This window comes from Cajanus cajan, chromosome 6 (genome assembly GCF_000230855.2).
Source record: "Cajanus cajan strain Asha chromosome 6, NIPB_CcT2T_4, whole genome shotgun sequence".
Lineage (NCBI taxonomy): Eukaryota > Viridiplantae > Streptophyta > Magnoliopsida > Fabales > Fabaceae > Cajanus > Cajanus cajan.
The window spans coordinates 40,138,750-40,155,960 of NC_138522.1; the positions used below are offsets into that span (position 1 = coordinate 40,138,750).

Sequence of the window (17,211 nt, forward strand, 5' to 3'; positions counted from 1 at the left end):
GTTTATGATAAATCGTCGCAAAATTTGTTGAATATTGCGACAGTTAATCATAAACCGTCGCAAATTTTTTTTAACATTGCGACAGTTAGTCATAAACCGTCGCAAATTTTTCAGCATTGCGACGGTTTATAACTGTCGCAATCTACAAGACAATTTTTTTTTATTAAAATTAATTTTTTTAAGTATTATGTATATTATCTTAATAAACTTATATTTTATTAAAAATTTTATATATACTTCCTTTAACATGAGGTACACGATTTTTTTTTCTTTATATAATTTCAAAATCGTGACTAGAATATAAATTTATGTTTCAACAAACTTATGAATTTATCTTGTATGTAAGATGTGTTAGAGTATATAAATAAATATAATTATCATTTTATAACTTAATTTTTGAGTTATCAAATCACATATTATTGAATAATTTACAATGTTAAATTTTATAAATTTTATTTTAAATTCCATCTTTATAACACTATTAAAAATATAAAAATAAATATGTTAAATTTTATAAAAATCCAGTTTAATTTATTTATGATATAAATATGTTTTTAATATCTAATATATATATTTTTAGATGATAATTTATTTTAAAATATATCTTATAATAACAATTCTAAATGGAACATAAATCTTCAGATTTTTCTTATCTTGATTTTTTTAATTAATATATACAATTTTACTATTTTGATTTTTTCAATTAACGTATACAATAAATAAAAAACACAAAAGATAAACATGCATGGACAAATTTTATTTTATCAAAAAATTATTTATTTTAATATATTACATTATATATGTGAATATTAAGACATATATATATATATATATATATATATATATATATATATATATCAATATATATATTATAATTAAATTTTTTTAAAAATTAATTCATTATTAAGAAATTTTTTTATCACATGAGAATTAATTTCTTTCAAAAATTTGACAGATATCAAATAAATAAATATTTTTTTTCAGAATCTATATTTTATTTTATTAGAATATAATTTTTATTTTTTAAAATATATTATTTTTTAGATAAAAAATTATATATATGTCAAATAGTAGTGGGGGCAAGTGCCTCACTATTCAAACGTGCATCTGTCCCTATATATATATATATATAATATAGGGGGTTATAATTATACCGGTATAACTTTCACTAAGTATTATGACGCTCAATAACTTTATATTAAATGTGAATTTTGTAAATCCAACTGTTAAATTGAAAGTTCATATCACTTTATAAGTGTATATCAAATTTTGTTAAAATTGAACAACTGGAAGGTAATCAAAGTGTTTATATTTTAGTATATTTTGAAATGAATATATTACATCAATTTTGTTTTATAAAAATGAAGTATCAAATCATCTTGGATTAATATAAAGTTTTGTATATATAATCTATGAGAGATATCTAACAGTTGGATTTACCAAATTTACATTTAATATAAAGTTATTGAGCGGTGTAATACTTGGTAAAAGTCACATTTAATATATATATATATATATATATATATATATATATATATATATATATATATATATATATATATATATATATATGAGGGGGGTTATAATTACATCGGTGTAAATTTTACTAAGTGTTACACCGCTTAATAACTTTATATTAAATGTGAATTTTGTAAATTCAACCGTTAAATTGAAAATCTTTTACTCTTAAATCATATATACAAAATGTTATATTAATCGAAGATGATTTCTTATAAAATTAAATTCAATCTGTCGAAAAATTTATATTTTCGATGAGAAAATTTTTGTAGGAAGATGAAATATTTCAGAAAAATTTATATTTGTCGAAAATGTAAAAACTGATTTTAAATTTGATATGAAAATATTATTGATATAATTAGATAAGATTTTAAGTTAGTATTTTATTAATGGTTTATAATTAAAAAATAAAACAAGGATAAATACATTTTTTGAATATTATATGTTTGATTTAAGATAACTTACAATTTTAAGTTAGTTTTGGAATAAATTATTTGCTAATTAACAATATAATTGAAACATTAATTATTTTAAATTATTTAACTAAAATCTTATTGACAATTTACTATATGATCTTAATATTTTTGTATAACTAATATCTGCTTTTAAATTTGATATGAGAATATTATATATAATTAGATAAGATTTTAAGTTAGTATTTTATTAATAGTTGATAATTAGAAAATAAAACAAGGATAAATACATTTTTTTGAATTTTATATGTTTGATTTAAGGTAAATAAATATATTAAATTAATTAATAATTATTTAAAATATTAAAATTTAATTTATAAGTATGTAATAAATAAATATTTAAAATTTTATAAATTATATTATCATTATAAATTATAATATTAAATAATTTAAGTTATAGTTTTAAATAGAAATAAGTAGAAGTTAATTATAAAAGTAAGTACATATAAATAAAGAATAACTAAATATATTATTATTATTATTACTATTATTATTATTATTATTCATAATATAAAATTATTATATATTATTATTATAGTACAAATATGAGATTGTATATTTGAGGATAACTTAAATGAATTAATTTATATAAGTTATACTGACAACATACATATACATTTCGGGAGCCTACTCATCAGAAACTTCACAGTTAAGCGTGCTTGACCTGGAGTAGTACAGGGATGGGTGACCTTCTGGGAAGTTTCCCAGAAATTGCACAAGTAAGGATAAAACACGCTAAATAGTTAAATATTGTGAAATAGAATCCTTGAGAGGCCAAATATGAGGATTGTTACATTAATAAATTTATTAAAATTAAAAAAAATAATTTTCGACAGGTAAAAAAATAGTCGTAATATTAATTTAGTGGCAGTTGGTGCGACAGTTCATGAAAGGGTCGCAATGTTAATATAGAGGCAGTTGGTGCGACAGTTGATGAAAGGGTCGCAATTCCAAGTTTGCGACGGTTTGTGCAACAGTTTTGATAACCGTCGCAAAATTGCCTGGTGACGGACAATTCTGCGACGGTTCCCAAACCGTTGCAATGTTGTCTTTGCGGCAGTTCTAACCGTCGCAATGTAAGCCATATAACCGTCGCAAAATCGTCATTTTCTTGTAGTGAGGAGAGCCAAAGTTGGGGCTCTATCAAGTGTAGAATTCTTCATCACGTCGGGCACAACTTCAAAGCATCGAGCTTGATGCAAGCTTGAGGCTCTTTGCCTCACCGACTATGAGTGTGGGATTGGTAGCATTGGACATGAGTTCAAGGAGAGATCTTTGACTTAGTGATGTTAGGACCTAGTTGAGTAGCACTGAGCATGATCAAGTCAAAAGCTCTATACCTAGAAGATGTTGGATGCTAGTGTAATGACATTGACGTGAGTTAAACAGAGGCTTTCTGTTTGAACGAGGTAGAGTGTGGGTGTTGGCCACACCAGGTGTGATTGGCACAATGGCTCTCTGCCTTATTCACAAGTATACCTAGACTTACTCCAATGGTAAGTATGCCTAGACTTACTTCACACAATAACTTATGTTCTACATCAAATTATAACGATACAACCAATAAATTAAAAGTTATTAATGCATGTATCAAATCTGCAAATTTTTATAAAATTTGAAAACTACTTAATACTCTATTTCATTAATTTAAATTGACGGATAATCATAAAATCATATTAAATTGTTGATAGTTGAATGTTGATGAATGATGTTGGTTCTATATGCACTAATATGATATAATGCATATAGATGATTAAATTGTTGAATTTTAAGGTGATGGTGTTGAGAATCCTTAAGGCATTAAAACATGTTGTGTTGATCGACTTAGGACTCAAGGAGAGGGTGTTTTACAAAGTTAGATATATCATTGTGAGGATATTGTTGTGGTACTTTACAAGCCAAAATGTTAAAAACCCTTATCGAGTAGTTGATTCTTAAAGTGCATAATTGAGTCTCCTCTAGGAACTGAGTTGATGCAATATGTGGGTAAGTTTGATGCATATTGACTATAAGTGACCATAGTATAGGGGTCAGATCGAGTTATACTAATTACAAGGGACCAATGTTGATCCATATATAGGCAAGATCGAGAGATACATGTATAAATTGACCAAAACTGAGTAAGGTATAAGGTTATAGGCTAAAATCCCTGAGTACTAGAAAGGCACAATATTTAGAGAGTAGTCGGTAGACTAATTTCATAGAGGGCTTAGTTATGCAAGCTAATGCCATAGTAGACTCACACCAAGTTGTTCTATCCTGATATGAATACTAGACTTCCTAAATTAAGTGACGAAATCCGAGAAACCATGTTGTGATGAATTAATATCCAAATTGGCTATTGATCCAGTAGGTGTAAAATGATTGTGTTGTTCGGTAGAGTTAAGTCACTTAAATTGCTTACATTGTTGTAAGAGATCTTCTTAGTTGAATATCTGATGACACATGTAGTTGAAGTATTGTGCATATGATGTATTGGTTGTCGTGTTGTTCATATGCTCTATGAATTTGTTGTTGAATGACATGATTGTAGTGTAAGTTGAAATGTGTTGTGATGTGATTATGTGTTTACCTTTTTAAGGTTTTTGAATGCCATGATGAGGAGTTATTTTTGTGTTGCTTATAAGTTGTAAGTCATGATGTAGTTGTGTTGTGTGGTTCACATGATGGTGTTAGTAGTATAGTTGTTTTACTTCTATACTTGTTATATATTTATATTTTGAACACTAGTTTATCCTTGAATATTTTCTTATAGTTGAACTGTGATAATCATATTTAATGGGAGTAGAGCAAAGATATGTTGCAGGTAGAGTTTTGTGGGGTCGTTCTGGTGATGACGGTGTTGATTTTTGGGCTATCCCAATATAGCTAGTATGGTAGTTGGTAGTTGTTCCTTGATTGCCAACCTAAGTTTATACATTATAATTTTTGGATTACTATATATGCATATATGTTTGTATAGTATTTCAATTGCCGGCACAAATTTGGTACATGTATATATATATCTATATTATCACTTGTTTATTTAAAAATTACTTGTACGTTAATTTTAAGTAAGAATATGTATATTTTCTATTGCTAGTAGTTAGACCGTTAAGTATGAAGACTATGTCAAGTCGTTACATTTCCTTTAATACTAGGATACTTGTGGTGTAATTAATTTTACTAAACTTTCAAAATATATGGAACTAATTCTTCCCCAAAAAAGCTTTTTAATTAAAAAAAATTAAATCTTACATCTTTAGTGAAGATCTCGCTTAAACGAATAGATGACAATTTAGTGGTGTTTGAAATATTGAATTAAACTAAATTATGAGAGACTTGAATTAAACAATAAAAAATAGTTCACATAAAATTAGAAATGTCCAATATTTATGATGTGATAGGTATACCACTTTTCTATATATTATAACAATAAAGCATGCAATATTGTTAATATTTATTTAATCTTTCACATATCAAATTAATATACTATATATTAAATATTAACATTGTAAAATTTAACGTGTAAAACATTTGATTTGCAGTTAGATCACTTAAGCATATAAATATGAATAATTGAGAGTGAGTCGTACGCTTTCAGATTGCAGCAAGCTCTGGTCAACCATTGTGCAATTCCAAAACATCACCGTAAAAGAAGAGAAAGAGAGTTATGCATATGGCTATATGAGTAAGCTAAATGTTTAAGTTTTGAATTAGTTATGTGATTATTTCGATCCTTTAACTTATCACATTTAAACTTTGAATCTCATAGTTTCTTTTTCAGCAATAAGTAAAATACAAAAAAAAATTAAAAAGGGAAAACTTGTAGACCAATTAGGTTAACTTTATCCAAAATTATTTTTCTTTTTTGGTAATATAGTATTGATAGAAGTGTCTATTGGTTTTGTTGGAAACTAGTTTTTTTTAGACTTTGACTACATTAAAATTATTTCTCCCAGCATCATTTTTAATCAAATTCAAAATTTAAATTCGAGACCTCAAAATTTAAAAATCAACCAAAATATCGGTTAGACTAACAAACATTGAAAATCCAGATTTGTTTATGATACAAACTTAATTAAAGTTAACTAAACATGCCTACATATAACTCAAACTTAAAATTTAAAACTCACTCTGTAATTTATCAGGTCACCCGTTTTGGACACCTAAAAATGATACCTTACTCGTACGTTTAGTATTTCTCGAAATGAATGCACGAGTTAATGAAGTGAACTTTTCCGGTGGTGGATGACTTATTGAAGTTTAATTGTGAATGGTCTATTTCTAAAGGTAACAGTGCACTCCATGACCTCACTAGTACTTGGGCCTCTAGTATTTTTGGTACGAGAAGTATTTTTGGTTTTCCTACTGTGTTTATATAAACAAGTGGGGAAGATGTGGATGCTTAATAGTTAATATATGTACTTGAAATTATGTTTAGATTTGTATAAGAATCTCAAACCTTAATTTTTTTTTTTTGATAATCCAAATAATTGAAAATAAAGGAAGTACAAGGGGTACTCCAACCCATTACAAAATATCACATGTGAACTAAAAATACCGTTTCACAACAAAGAACCTAAGCTAGACCATCACAACCAGCCCACAACATTGAAATAAAAATTGTAGAATCAGATTTCTCTAATAGACTTGTTTACCACCTGAATACATTTATCTAGGTGAGGCAAGCTGCTGGATTCATGGACCAAGAAGTAAAGTCGTACCTAAAATCTTTATGCCTTGTCCTTAACCAGTTCCAGGTTCTAATTTTAACCAAATGTACCATCTCCATTGCAAATATTTGAGTGGAAGAAAAGACCACTTCATTCCTAGCCAACCACACTGTCCATATGATGGCTAACCAAATAGAACTCAACCTTAAATTGAACTCAACCTTTTTTAAATTGTCCATTTAGTCTTTTATATTTATTAATTTGCAATTTTGATATTCTATTTTAAAATAAAGATATTAAATCATTTTAATTTTAAAAATTAAAAATTTTCATTCTATATTAATTTAATATTTACTAATCATTAAATTTTAATGTTAACATATAATTTGTCACTATTTAAATGATGTAATATGTAGTAATATATTATTTAGATATAAAAAAATTAAAATATACAAAATATCTTCATTTATATTTATTTTGATGGGTAATTGATATTATTTTATTATTTTCCTCATTTGTATGTGTTTTTTTTTAATTTAATTTTTTATTTTTAAATGTCATGTCACTAAATATTATTACATCATTCACAACATGTTGTCACATGTCATGGGTTAATACTAAAACTTAATGATCAACATATATTAAATTTTTTAGCAAGATTTGAACTTTTCATATTTTTAAAATTAAGAGACTAAATATCTTTATTTTAAAATAGAAAATAAAAATTGTTAATTGACAAAAATAGGAAATAAAAGTGAATTTTACTTTTTTTTCCTCAAATGGAAAACTAAAATATTGGACACAAAAGCAAATTAGTTAGAAACTCAAGTGTGTTTAGTAAAACCAACTTATAAATTAGCTGAAAGATTATGCTAGTTAAAAACTTATAAACTAAGAGTTGAGATCTTATAAGATAATTGATTGAATTGAAAGTGGTAAGTAAAATTAATTCATAATAAGTTAGTTGAGTAATATAAAATGATATTTATTTAGCCGATAAATAGAATAAAGGAATAAGATATATGGAAAATAGTTTCTAAATTAAAATAATGGTGAATTTTTTTCTCAAATAAATTAATCAAAATAAAAAAAGAAAGAGAAAAAGAAAAGAAAGAAAATTAAAAGTTAAGAGCTTGTAAGCTATTAGTTACCTCAATTAGCTTATAAAAATATAAATCATAAAAAGAAAAACTCTTGTCACAAAAAAAAATATTTTAATTAAAATAATTTATAGACTAATTAAAAAATTTATAAACTCATCGGATACTTTATCAAGCACACTCTCAAATATCTAGTGAATCAAAAGCAAATTAGGTCACTAATAAAAATGATAATGATGCAACTCAAATTGACCTCAACTTATATGATAAATTCCATCAATTGTCATGCCACTTATCCCACCAAATGCTTAGTATATATATAACACCATGTACATTTTTGGGCCAAGTAGTCTAGTTGTTTTGGACCTTGTATTTTGGGTCTAGTAATGTAGAAAATTTATTGTATTTTCTCTTGTGTATTTTTAATTCGGCTAGTTAGTTACAAATTTCATTTAGGCCTAGTAGTCACATTTGAATTTGATTTGGTAAGCCATGTGATTAACTATATGGAAGGTGAGCATGGTCTTGCCTAAATCAAACTCAAATACAACTTACATGCATGAAAATGAACTTCTAACTTCCCTAGATCTAAAAGCACTTGGGTGCACATGGTTATATATATCTAGGACGGACCAAATTTGAATTTCAAATTTAAATTGGCACCTATCTTAACCAAGGTTAGGCTACCATGATTCAAATTGAACCTTGGTTAACTTAACTTGTTCCATAAACTTTCAAAGTCTATATATATAAGCCTAATTCTCTCTTGTATGCGACACTTTTGGAGATATTTGAGATTCTTTTTTTGAATTCTCTCTCAATTATCTCTTGAGTTTCTTAGAAAAATTCATCTCCTTAAGTACTTTCTCCGAGAAAAGTCTTCTTGTGACAAATGCATCACCTTTCTTTTATCTCTTTTACTGAAGAGTGGCACGCCTAAATACCTTTCTTCCTCATCGTTGTTCAATTTTTTTTTTTGAGTTTTCAAGTTATGGAAGCAATTGAAGGGAGTTAAGAGTTGTATGGAAAAATCATCAATCATCCTCCAACGGAATTGTATCACTCAATCAGTTAAATCAGATTAATTTAAGACGAAAATATTATGAAAGAGTTTTTATATATTATATGAAAACAAAATCAAGTTACTTAATTATGATATTTTTATTTATCTTGTTGTTGAGATAAATTATCTTATTTATAAGTTAATTTTAACTAATATAATAATTTTTTTTTCTTTTCATTTCTGTTTGTGCACAAATTTACCCAACAAACAAAATTGTGATTGATATTTTTTTCACGTGATGTGACTATGCACTCCATGACCTCACTAGTACTTTGGGCCTCTAGTTTTGTTCGCGCAATCTTTTGGTACGATCTGTCCTTTATTATACCCTCGGGGCTTCTGTCGTGTCCATATGCCAAAATTGAACAAGTGGGATAGAGGTGGGTGCTTTATACATTTTTTTTTTCAGATGGAATACTCAAAAGTTGAATACGGAAGCAAAACAGCCAGAAACTTAGTATATAATGTATGGTGAATCGAAAGCATATCAGATCACTCAACAAAAATGATACAACTCATAGTAACCGCTGCTTATATGATAAATTCCATCGATCGTCATGCCACTTATCCCACCAATTGCATGGTATAACATGTGCATGACATGGAACTTAGGTAGTTAGTAAATGTACGAAATGCTACACCAATGTGTTGTCTAGTACATCAAAGCTGAGGCATACTTAATTTTGCTGCCTTTATTATTGATGTCAATAACAATAATAATTAAGTCTTGTTATCATTGGTGTCATTAGTAGGAACTGTGATCGGTAGCTGCTGTTGGTCTTGGGGAGAGTTAACCTCTGCAGGGGACGGTGGCATCCTACCTTGGCATTCTCTATATTTTCCCCACACAACTAGATAGAGTCCAAGAATTACCACTATTGCTCCAATAATACTGATAAAGTTAGCACAAAAATAGGGGAAATGAGGTTAATATATTATTACAATTAAAGGATAAAGAAGGACTAAATTAAGTTTTGCTACTTAATTTGTAACTGTAGTACCTTCCGAGGTAGAGTTTCTCAGATAGGACAATGCAGGCCAAGGTGGTAACAATGATCATACGCAGGGGATTAAAAGCAGTTACGATAACGGGGCCCATTGATTTTACGACCATGCCTTGTATGTAATACTGAACTCCAGATGAAACTATTCCCTATAATAATAAATTATGAGAAGGTTAAAAAAAAGTGACCAAGGGTGAAATATTACGTACAAATTGGCTGATTATGTTTGCATATATAGGTGTGTTAGTTACTTATTAGCGTAGTATATATCCAGTCTAAAAACACTGACCGCGTAAGCAGGAGCAATGAGTCTTGTATCCCAACCAAGAGACCATGCATGAGGGTGGTGACGTTCTGCAAAGATTGCAACAGCAGAGCTTTGAAGTGCACCAAAAAAGCAAACCCAAGTGGCGAGGGACATCTCTGCTGGGTATTTTCTCAATATTATGGCCTACACATATATCAAAAAACCATGCAATAGGGTATCAACAGATATGTGATTTTATTAGATGTTTAAGTTTAAGCTTAATTAATTAGTAGGAAGGTGGTGGAACCATGTACACTTGTTCCGTATATTATTATTGCCTCCAACACCAACATATATATACCTGTAATATGTAAAACGCAGAAAATCCTGCACAACCGATAAGGATGAAACATGTCCCTATGATCCAGTGGTTACCAATAGGCGTGGGGTTGTTCACATTATGGCTTATAGAAGATCCCATAACATTAAGTACGGAACCTTTGTATAGTGCCATTAGCAAGGTGCCTCCAAAAGTTACGATTGTCCCAATCACTTTCGCTTGACATGTTACCTCCTTAATCTTCATGTGCTCCAATCTATTCGGTTTAAATTTTTAAAAAATAGTAAGAAATATGAAACAACGACACAACAACTAATAAACAACTTATATATAATTTAGCAGAAAGTCTCATATTGGATGTATGAAATTCTTTAAACCAACGACAGTCATTTGCAAGTGAGTTATGATCAATCTTTAGTCTAGAAAACCATAGATACTAGCTTGTGACATAAAAAAGAAAGAAACTTACATATTCATTGATGCATTCTAATTTTTGAAGCAAAAATTTGGAAACAAATTTTAGTTTGTAAGTTAATTTTAGAGTTACTTATATATAATCAATATGAGTATTTTATTTCCTATAAATATTAAGTTATCCGAATTCAATTTGCGACAAGTTTTACTTTTACATGTGGATATAATATCTTTTTTCATCCTTAATCACGAGATTGGGATCTACTGTTGGTTTCTTTTCAAAGTTTTTCTTTTTCCCTGTTTAGGAAAAATGGTACATAAAAAAAAATAATAAAGAACATCACTCCATTCCAAGGTTAGGTCATATAAAGTTTAAAAAATAATTTAAAGTGAATACCAATAAATAGTATGAATCAAGATTATCATCTAAAACGAGATTTTGAAGATGATTTCTTTTAAATAAAAGAAATAAAACAATAGATTAACTAAGATAACTTTAATGTTTTAATATTTTTAAAAAATATTATATATATATATAAGTGACTTCCTTTAAAATTAGTAAAATTTGTCATTTTTTTTTCATAATCATATATATACTTCCAAACTTTTTTAAGTATGACCAGGATATCTTTGTTCAAATAAAATCATAGATTAATTAATTACACAAAAATGAAGATAACGTTTCTAAATAAATGTATATTTATACATACACATATACATGAGGATCAAACTCTGAATTAATCACATAATTAGGTGACATAATTATATACAAACCCTAGTTTTTTATTCAATGTTGAAATTGAACTTGATAACAACAACTTACACATAGTTTTAGTAAATGAGCTAAACCTCCGATTGATATCGTACCATATTCTAAAACATATTACTAGAAAATCAGCATCATTATCTTTGAGGAACAATGCTTTTTTTTTTTTTTTCTTTCTATTTTTTATTCAACTAAATGAAAAATGAAAAAAAAAATCATTGAAAATATTAGTTAACCAATCACGGGTGGGCAATTTATTAGAGCCTTTACGTGACATAATTGTACACAAACCCTAGTTTCTTATTCAATATTGAAATTGAACTTGATAACAACAACTTACACACATAGTTTAAGCAAATTAGCTAAACCTCCAATTGATATTGTACCATATTCTAAAGCATATTACTATAAAATCAGCATCACTATCTTTAAGGAACAATGTTTTTCTTTCTTTCTATTTTTTCTTCAACTAAATGAAAAATGAAAAAAATATATCATATTGAAAATATTAGTTAACCAATCACAGGTGCGCAATAATGTAAATGACATTGGTAACTTCATATATATTATCTTGTGTGATTATGTTAAATTTTGTCAAAATTAAACAATAATTAAAATATAATTAAAATATTCATATTTTATATATTTTAAAATATATAAATTACGTCAATTTTAATTTATATAAATGATGTATCGATCAAATCATTTTGCATTAATATAAAATTTTTAATACATAATTCAGAAATGAGACTTGTAATTTAATAGTAAATTTTGAAAAATAATCATTTAATTGAAAGTTATTGAATGATGTAATAAATAATAAAAGTTATACTGACGTCATTTGATTTCTCTCCATTTTTTTTAAACAACTAAAAATTGTGTATTAGGTTACAGGTACAAAGAGTACCCAAACCCATTTACACGAGAATATAAAAACAAGATAAAAATACAATACAATTTTGTAAATAATAATAAGTTCTCCAAATCCAAATTCTATTATCCAATTGAAATTTCCATTATTGTGATTCATATGTGTATTTATTTTTTTAAGAATAATGATATATATATATATATATATATATATATATATATATATATATATATATATATATATATATATATATATATATATATATATATATATATATATATATATATATATATATATATATATATATATATATATATAGATAAATAGATCCCTTGTACTCCATCAAAATTCAACATTTTCTTTTTGTTTCTCTTTTAATCAAGTCATATATCACTCATCCTATTCCTATCCTCACTTTTATCCCTTTCTCTTTTTTCTTCTCTAAATATTGGATAGGGTTTGGTATCCACCAAGCATTTTTCTTATTATATATAAGCAATTCTGTTATTTGATTGAGTACTTACCTTAGAATAACTGCCAACAAAAAAGTAATAGAGGGTGCGGAGTTCATGACAGCAGATAAGAAAGATGCCGACGTGAATTTCATGCCCAAGAGACCGAAGCATTGATTCAGAATTATTCTGCATGCAATTAACAATATATAATTTGATTAACTATGTGTAGAGAGAGGAGTTACACTAAATAAATAACAACAGATTGGAAGTTGATTTTCATATAAAATTATAAATTAATGTAAGATAATGATTACTCAAAGAAAGCGAGAGCCATAATCTCTGAAAATATCCGGACAGTCATCTTGGGCCTAACTTTCCTGCAAAAACAATATTTCTATTAGTAGAGCTGAATATTCATGAGTCATGACATTAACTTTATTTTTACTTTAGAACAGGCAAAATTACCAACAAAGTGACTTTAAAAAGCATATATATTAAATCATGTACACGCATGCATGGTTGATATTACACGAATAATGAACGAGAGTTAAGGGCAAAGAGACCTTTCTAGAACAAATGCGAAGGGAGCGAGAGTTACAGAAGCGATGGCATTACGATAGACGATGAACACGTAATGACTCATTCCCTTCTTAATAGCATGCATCGCAAAAATGAACATGCCAGCAGAACCAAATTGAACTGCCAATAACAGCAGATATGGCTTTGCATTTGTGAACCACGTGCACATACTCATCTTATATTCTTACTAATCTCTCGATTCCTACGTGTGTGTGTGTGAGAGAGAGAACTGAGAAGTGAAATTGCTTAGGTTTATCTGCAATTCACTGCCAAACCAATTCTGGCTATCTTAATATTTATACCCAACCGCAGAATATGTTCAATAAATATATAAATAATCCAAAAAGATGCTTAATATTCTCTACATTATGTGTTCGCCGCGCAGCTGCAATATTATAAAGCAAAATAAACAACGGGGTGTCGAGTAATTAGTCATGCAAGAGGTTAATCAGTGTGCTGTGCGTATAATCTCCGCAATGAGTTTCAGCTCGGTGGAATCCCACTTTTCAAAATTATATTCTATTTTTTTTATACCCGCTTCATCGAAAGAATATAATTTATATGCATTATTAATATAATCCTATTCTTATTTCATGCTTGTCTATGGTGTTTAATTTATATTGACGGTATATAGATTATTAATTATCTTATTTTATATTTAATTTTTTTAAAATATTAATTATTATTGTGTTAATTATATTTTATTTTTTACCTTCTTCTATTTTTTAATCATTTTACACTATATTTGTCATAAAATAAAAAATAAGAAAAATGATAAATGATAAACAACATAACTAAACATTAACTTATATAATAAAAATTACAATATTTTTAATAAAGCTAAAAATACTGATTATATATATTTTTTATTTGTTGTATACCAATCTTAAAGAATATTTAAATAGAAATAGAGATAATGTTGAGAAGGCTGTACTATAGAATATATGCAAAACAAATCACACGAGGAGACATGGTGGGTTAAAAGGGAACATATTCTTCATATATATTTAGGGTTGTGATTAACGTACACCGATGGACGAGGGTGAAAAAGAAGACAGAACAAAAATAATAGAAAAAAGGTAGAGCTAGAGTAAAAGTAACAAATATAATAGATGATGTGATTAAAAAAAGAGATGAAAGAGAAATTAGATTTATGATTATAAATTAATTTTTTAATAAGTTTGGCGGGTCATATTTCCTATAAAAAAATTACTACAATTTATTTGTTTAGTTAATATTGTTAAATAAGACATATTAAAAGTCAACATAGCGAATCCTGCCTTGTGTATGTAGCCGCGTTAAATCTTGGGGCCAGCTATCCCACCCTTTGAGGTGCCTCCAACGTAGTAAGGAGATTAGTCATTGCTATCAACGATAGATACTCCAGGAACGAACCTAAAAAAAAACATAGCATGTAACGTCCACCACCAGTGTAATCTGAGTCATCATGACCATCAAATACGACATGTCAAAATACTATATGCGTTATTTTAAAGATAAATTTACTCATTAAAAAAATTCTTTCAATTTTAGCTCTCACAAAATATTTGAATTTAAATATATAATGAAACAGCTAAATTTACTTAATTTTAAAAATAGGAAATTTTAATTAATCGAAAATAATTTGAGTAATTACAATCATGTATGATATAAAAAAACAGAAAATATCATTAAATAACTAAAAGTAAAATATTTTTCATGAGAAAACATATTAAATACACTAACATTTTTAATAATTTATATGATTTTTTTTTACTAAAATAAAGTTGTTTCGCATGCAAATAACCAAATTTCAAACAAATTGTTATTTTGGGATGATGAATAGTACTGTTGCTACTTGCTAGGTTAAAGCAGAAAACTCTCCCTGTCACATTATTGATTTTTTTAAAACTTTTTCTCTCAAAAAATAGGTTGTAGTGCTGTGCTACTCGTTGCGCCAACATGGAGAGGTGTAATTTATAAAAGAAAATTTGAAATTATCATTGTGCCTTATAACGACACTATTTTTATTTATTTATTTATTTATTTTACTTTTTTAAGTATCATTATTGTGAGCACAATTAAACCTATCATTTTATTTAAAGATTTTCGTTGGAGCCTACAACGATACAATTTGTTTTTTTATTTTGGTATCGACACAACTACGTTAGTTTTTATTTTATTTAATTATTTCTTATGTGATCCTTTATTACAATAGTAATGGTTTAAAATTAGTATAGGCAAATTTTCAAAATATTTTTAATTTAATATAATAATAATTTTTTAATATTTTTAATATAATATAATTTATTTAATTATAATATTTTTTTTTTGAATTTTTAAGAGAAGTAAAAATTAATTAAAAATAATTTGGACATAACACTAACTTAAAAAAAATGATAATAGTATTTATGGTTTTGGTTTTTAATTATAATATAGGTGAAAATTATTTAAAACTAGTATAAATATTTTTCTTTTAAATATTTTGAATATAATAGAAGAAGTATTTTAAGGTTTGCATTTTTATTTTTTTACTAAATTTTATTTGATTGTTTTAAAAATAATTATTAATTTTATTACTTAATAAAAATGTGTAATTAAAGGTTACAACGACACTTAAAAAAAATAATAACTGGTTTCATTGTAAGTCATGGCAAAAACCATAAAAATAACATAAATTAGTTGTAGTTGTGAGCCGTAGTGTCACTTAAAAAAAATAGTTTCCTTAATTATAAGTCACAATGGGGAATTTAGTATATTTGATTAACTGCAAAAGTTTATTTACATTGAAGAGCTTTACATTGAAGTAACACTTTACACAATCAATAATAAATAAGTTATACAAGTGAGTTTGATATCATAATATAATTCAAAATTTTAAAGCATTAAATATATATGAATCTTTTTTGCTTATATATTAATATTATTCAACATGTTCAATTCTAACCAATGTGGAATTTTACTTCACACTTTAACTTCGACACTTCCCCTCAAGTATGAATCCCTCTCACATGGTCATGCTATCTCTTAAGTGGAAGTCTTTTTCGTCCACGAATATTCAATAGTTATCTACTTGTACCGTCGTTACACATCAACAACATACATCCTCCACCTCTTTAAAGAGACTCTTAGTACAAGAGATGATTTCACTATTGGATCTCCTATTAATTCCATTCAAGATCCCAACAATTTAAAAAAAAATTAAATTAAAGTTAAAAAAAATAGGTGACATAAGTGCTTTTGTATTAATTAGCAACAACTGTTGTTGATCACTCCAAAATAAAAATTGTTTCTAACCGGGCTTACTTAGATAATTTGTTCAGTTAAGTGCTCTCCTTTGGAGACAAAAAAATGTAATTAAGTTTTTTTTGTTCTTGAAACTCAAGTTGAATATGAGAGGAAGCAAATTAGCCAGAAATAGATATTACAATATACCATTGTCTATTTATTAACTTATTTTAATTAAGTTGTTAATTAGTTTTTTTTTATCTTTTTTATTTCTTTAGCTGTTAGTTTAGACCAATTTAGCCCGTGTAGGTTAGTTTTTCTGTGTTGCCTTTTCTTGAGGTATATATATAGCTTTGTAATTCTTACTTTGCAATTAATAAGAAGTATTTCATTCAATATTTTTTTCTCTTTCTCCTTGGATCGCCTTTTCTTTCTTTCGGTTCTTTGTTCATCTCCTTCATCATTGAAGGAACATTGATATGATATCAAAAAACTTTTTGATCATCTTTCGCATATTCT

General features: G+C 26.9%; 1 protein-coding gene across 1 annotated transcript; it reads right to left on the reverse strand.

The window, feature by feature from the left end:
• Positions 1 to 9,154: 9,154 nt before the first annotated feature.
• Positions 9,155 to 14,934, reverse strand: LOC109806992 (WAT1-related protein At4g08290-like). The gene is made up of 7 exons (XM_020369525.3): positions 13,470 to 14,934; positions 13,221 to 13,283; positions 12,976 to 13,092; positions 10,422 to 10,656; positions 10,103 to 10,264; positions 9,811 to 9,962; positions 9,155 to 9,701 (listed from the first exon to the last, which is right to left on the reverse strand). The coding sequence occupies exons 1-7, from the start codon at positions 13,658 to 13,660 to the stop codon at positions 9,530 to 9,532; spliced, it is 1,092 nt and encodes a 363-aa protein (XP_020225114.2). The 5' UTR covers positions 13,661 to 14,934; the 3' UTR covers positions 9,155 to 9,529.
• Positions 14,935 to 17,211: the final 2,277 nt, after the last annotated feature.

Coding starts and splice junctions, on each gene's coding strand:
- LOC109806992 (XM_020369525.3), bottom strand. CDS start 13,660: ATGAGTATGTGCACGTGGTTCACAAATGCAAAGCCATATCTGCTGTTA. Junction 10,657..12,975: donor TTGTTGGCAGTTATTCTAAG/GTAAGTACTCAA, acceptor TAAACCGAATAG/ATTGGAGCACATGAAGATTA. Junction 9,702..9,810: donor GAGAAACTCTACCTCGGAAG/GTACTACAGTTA, acceptor TAACTTTATCAG/TATTATTGGAGCAATAGTGG.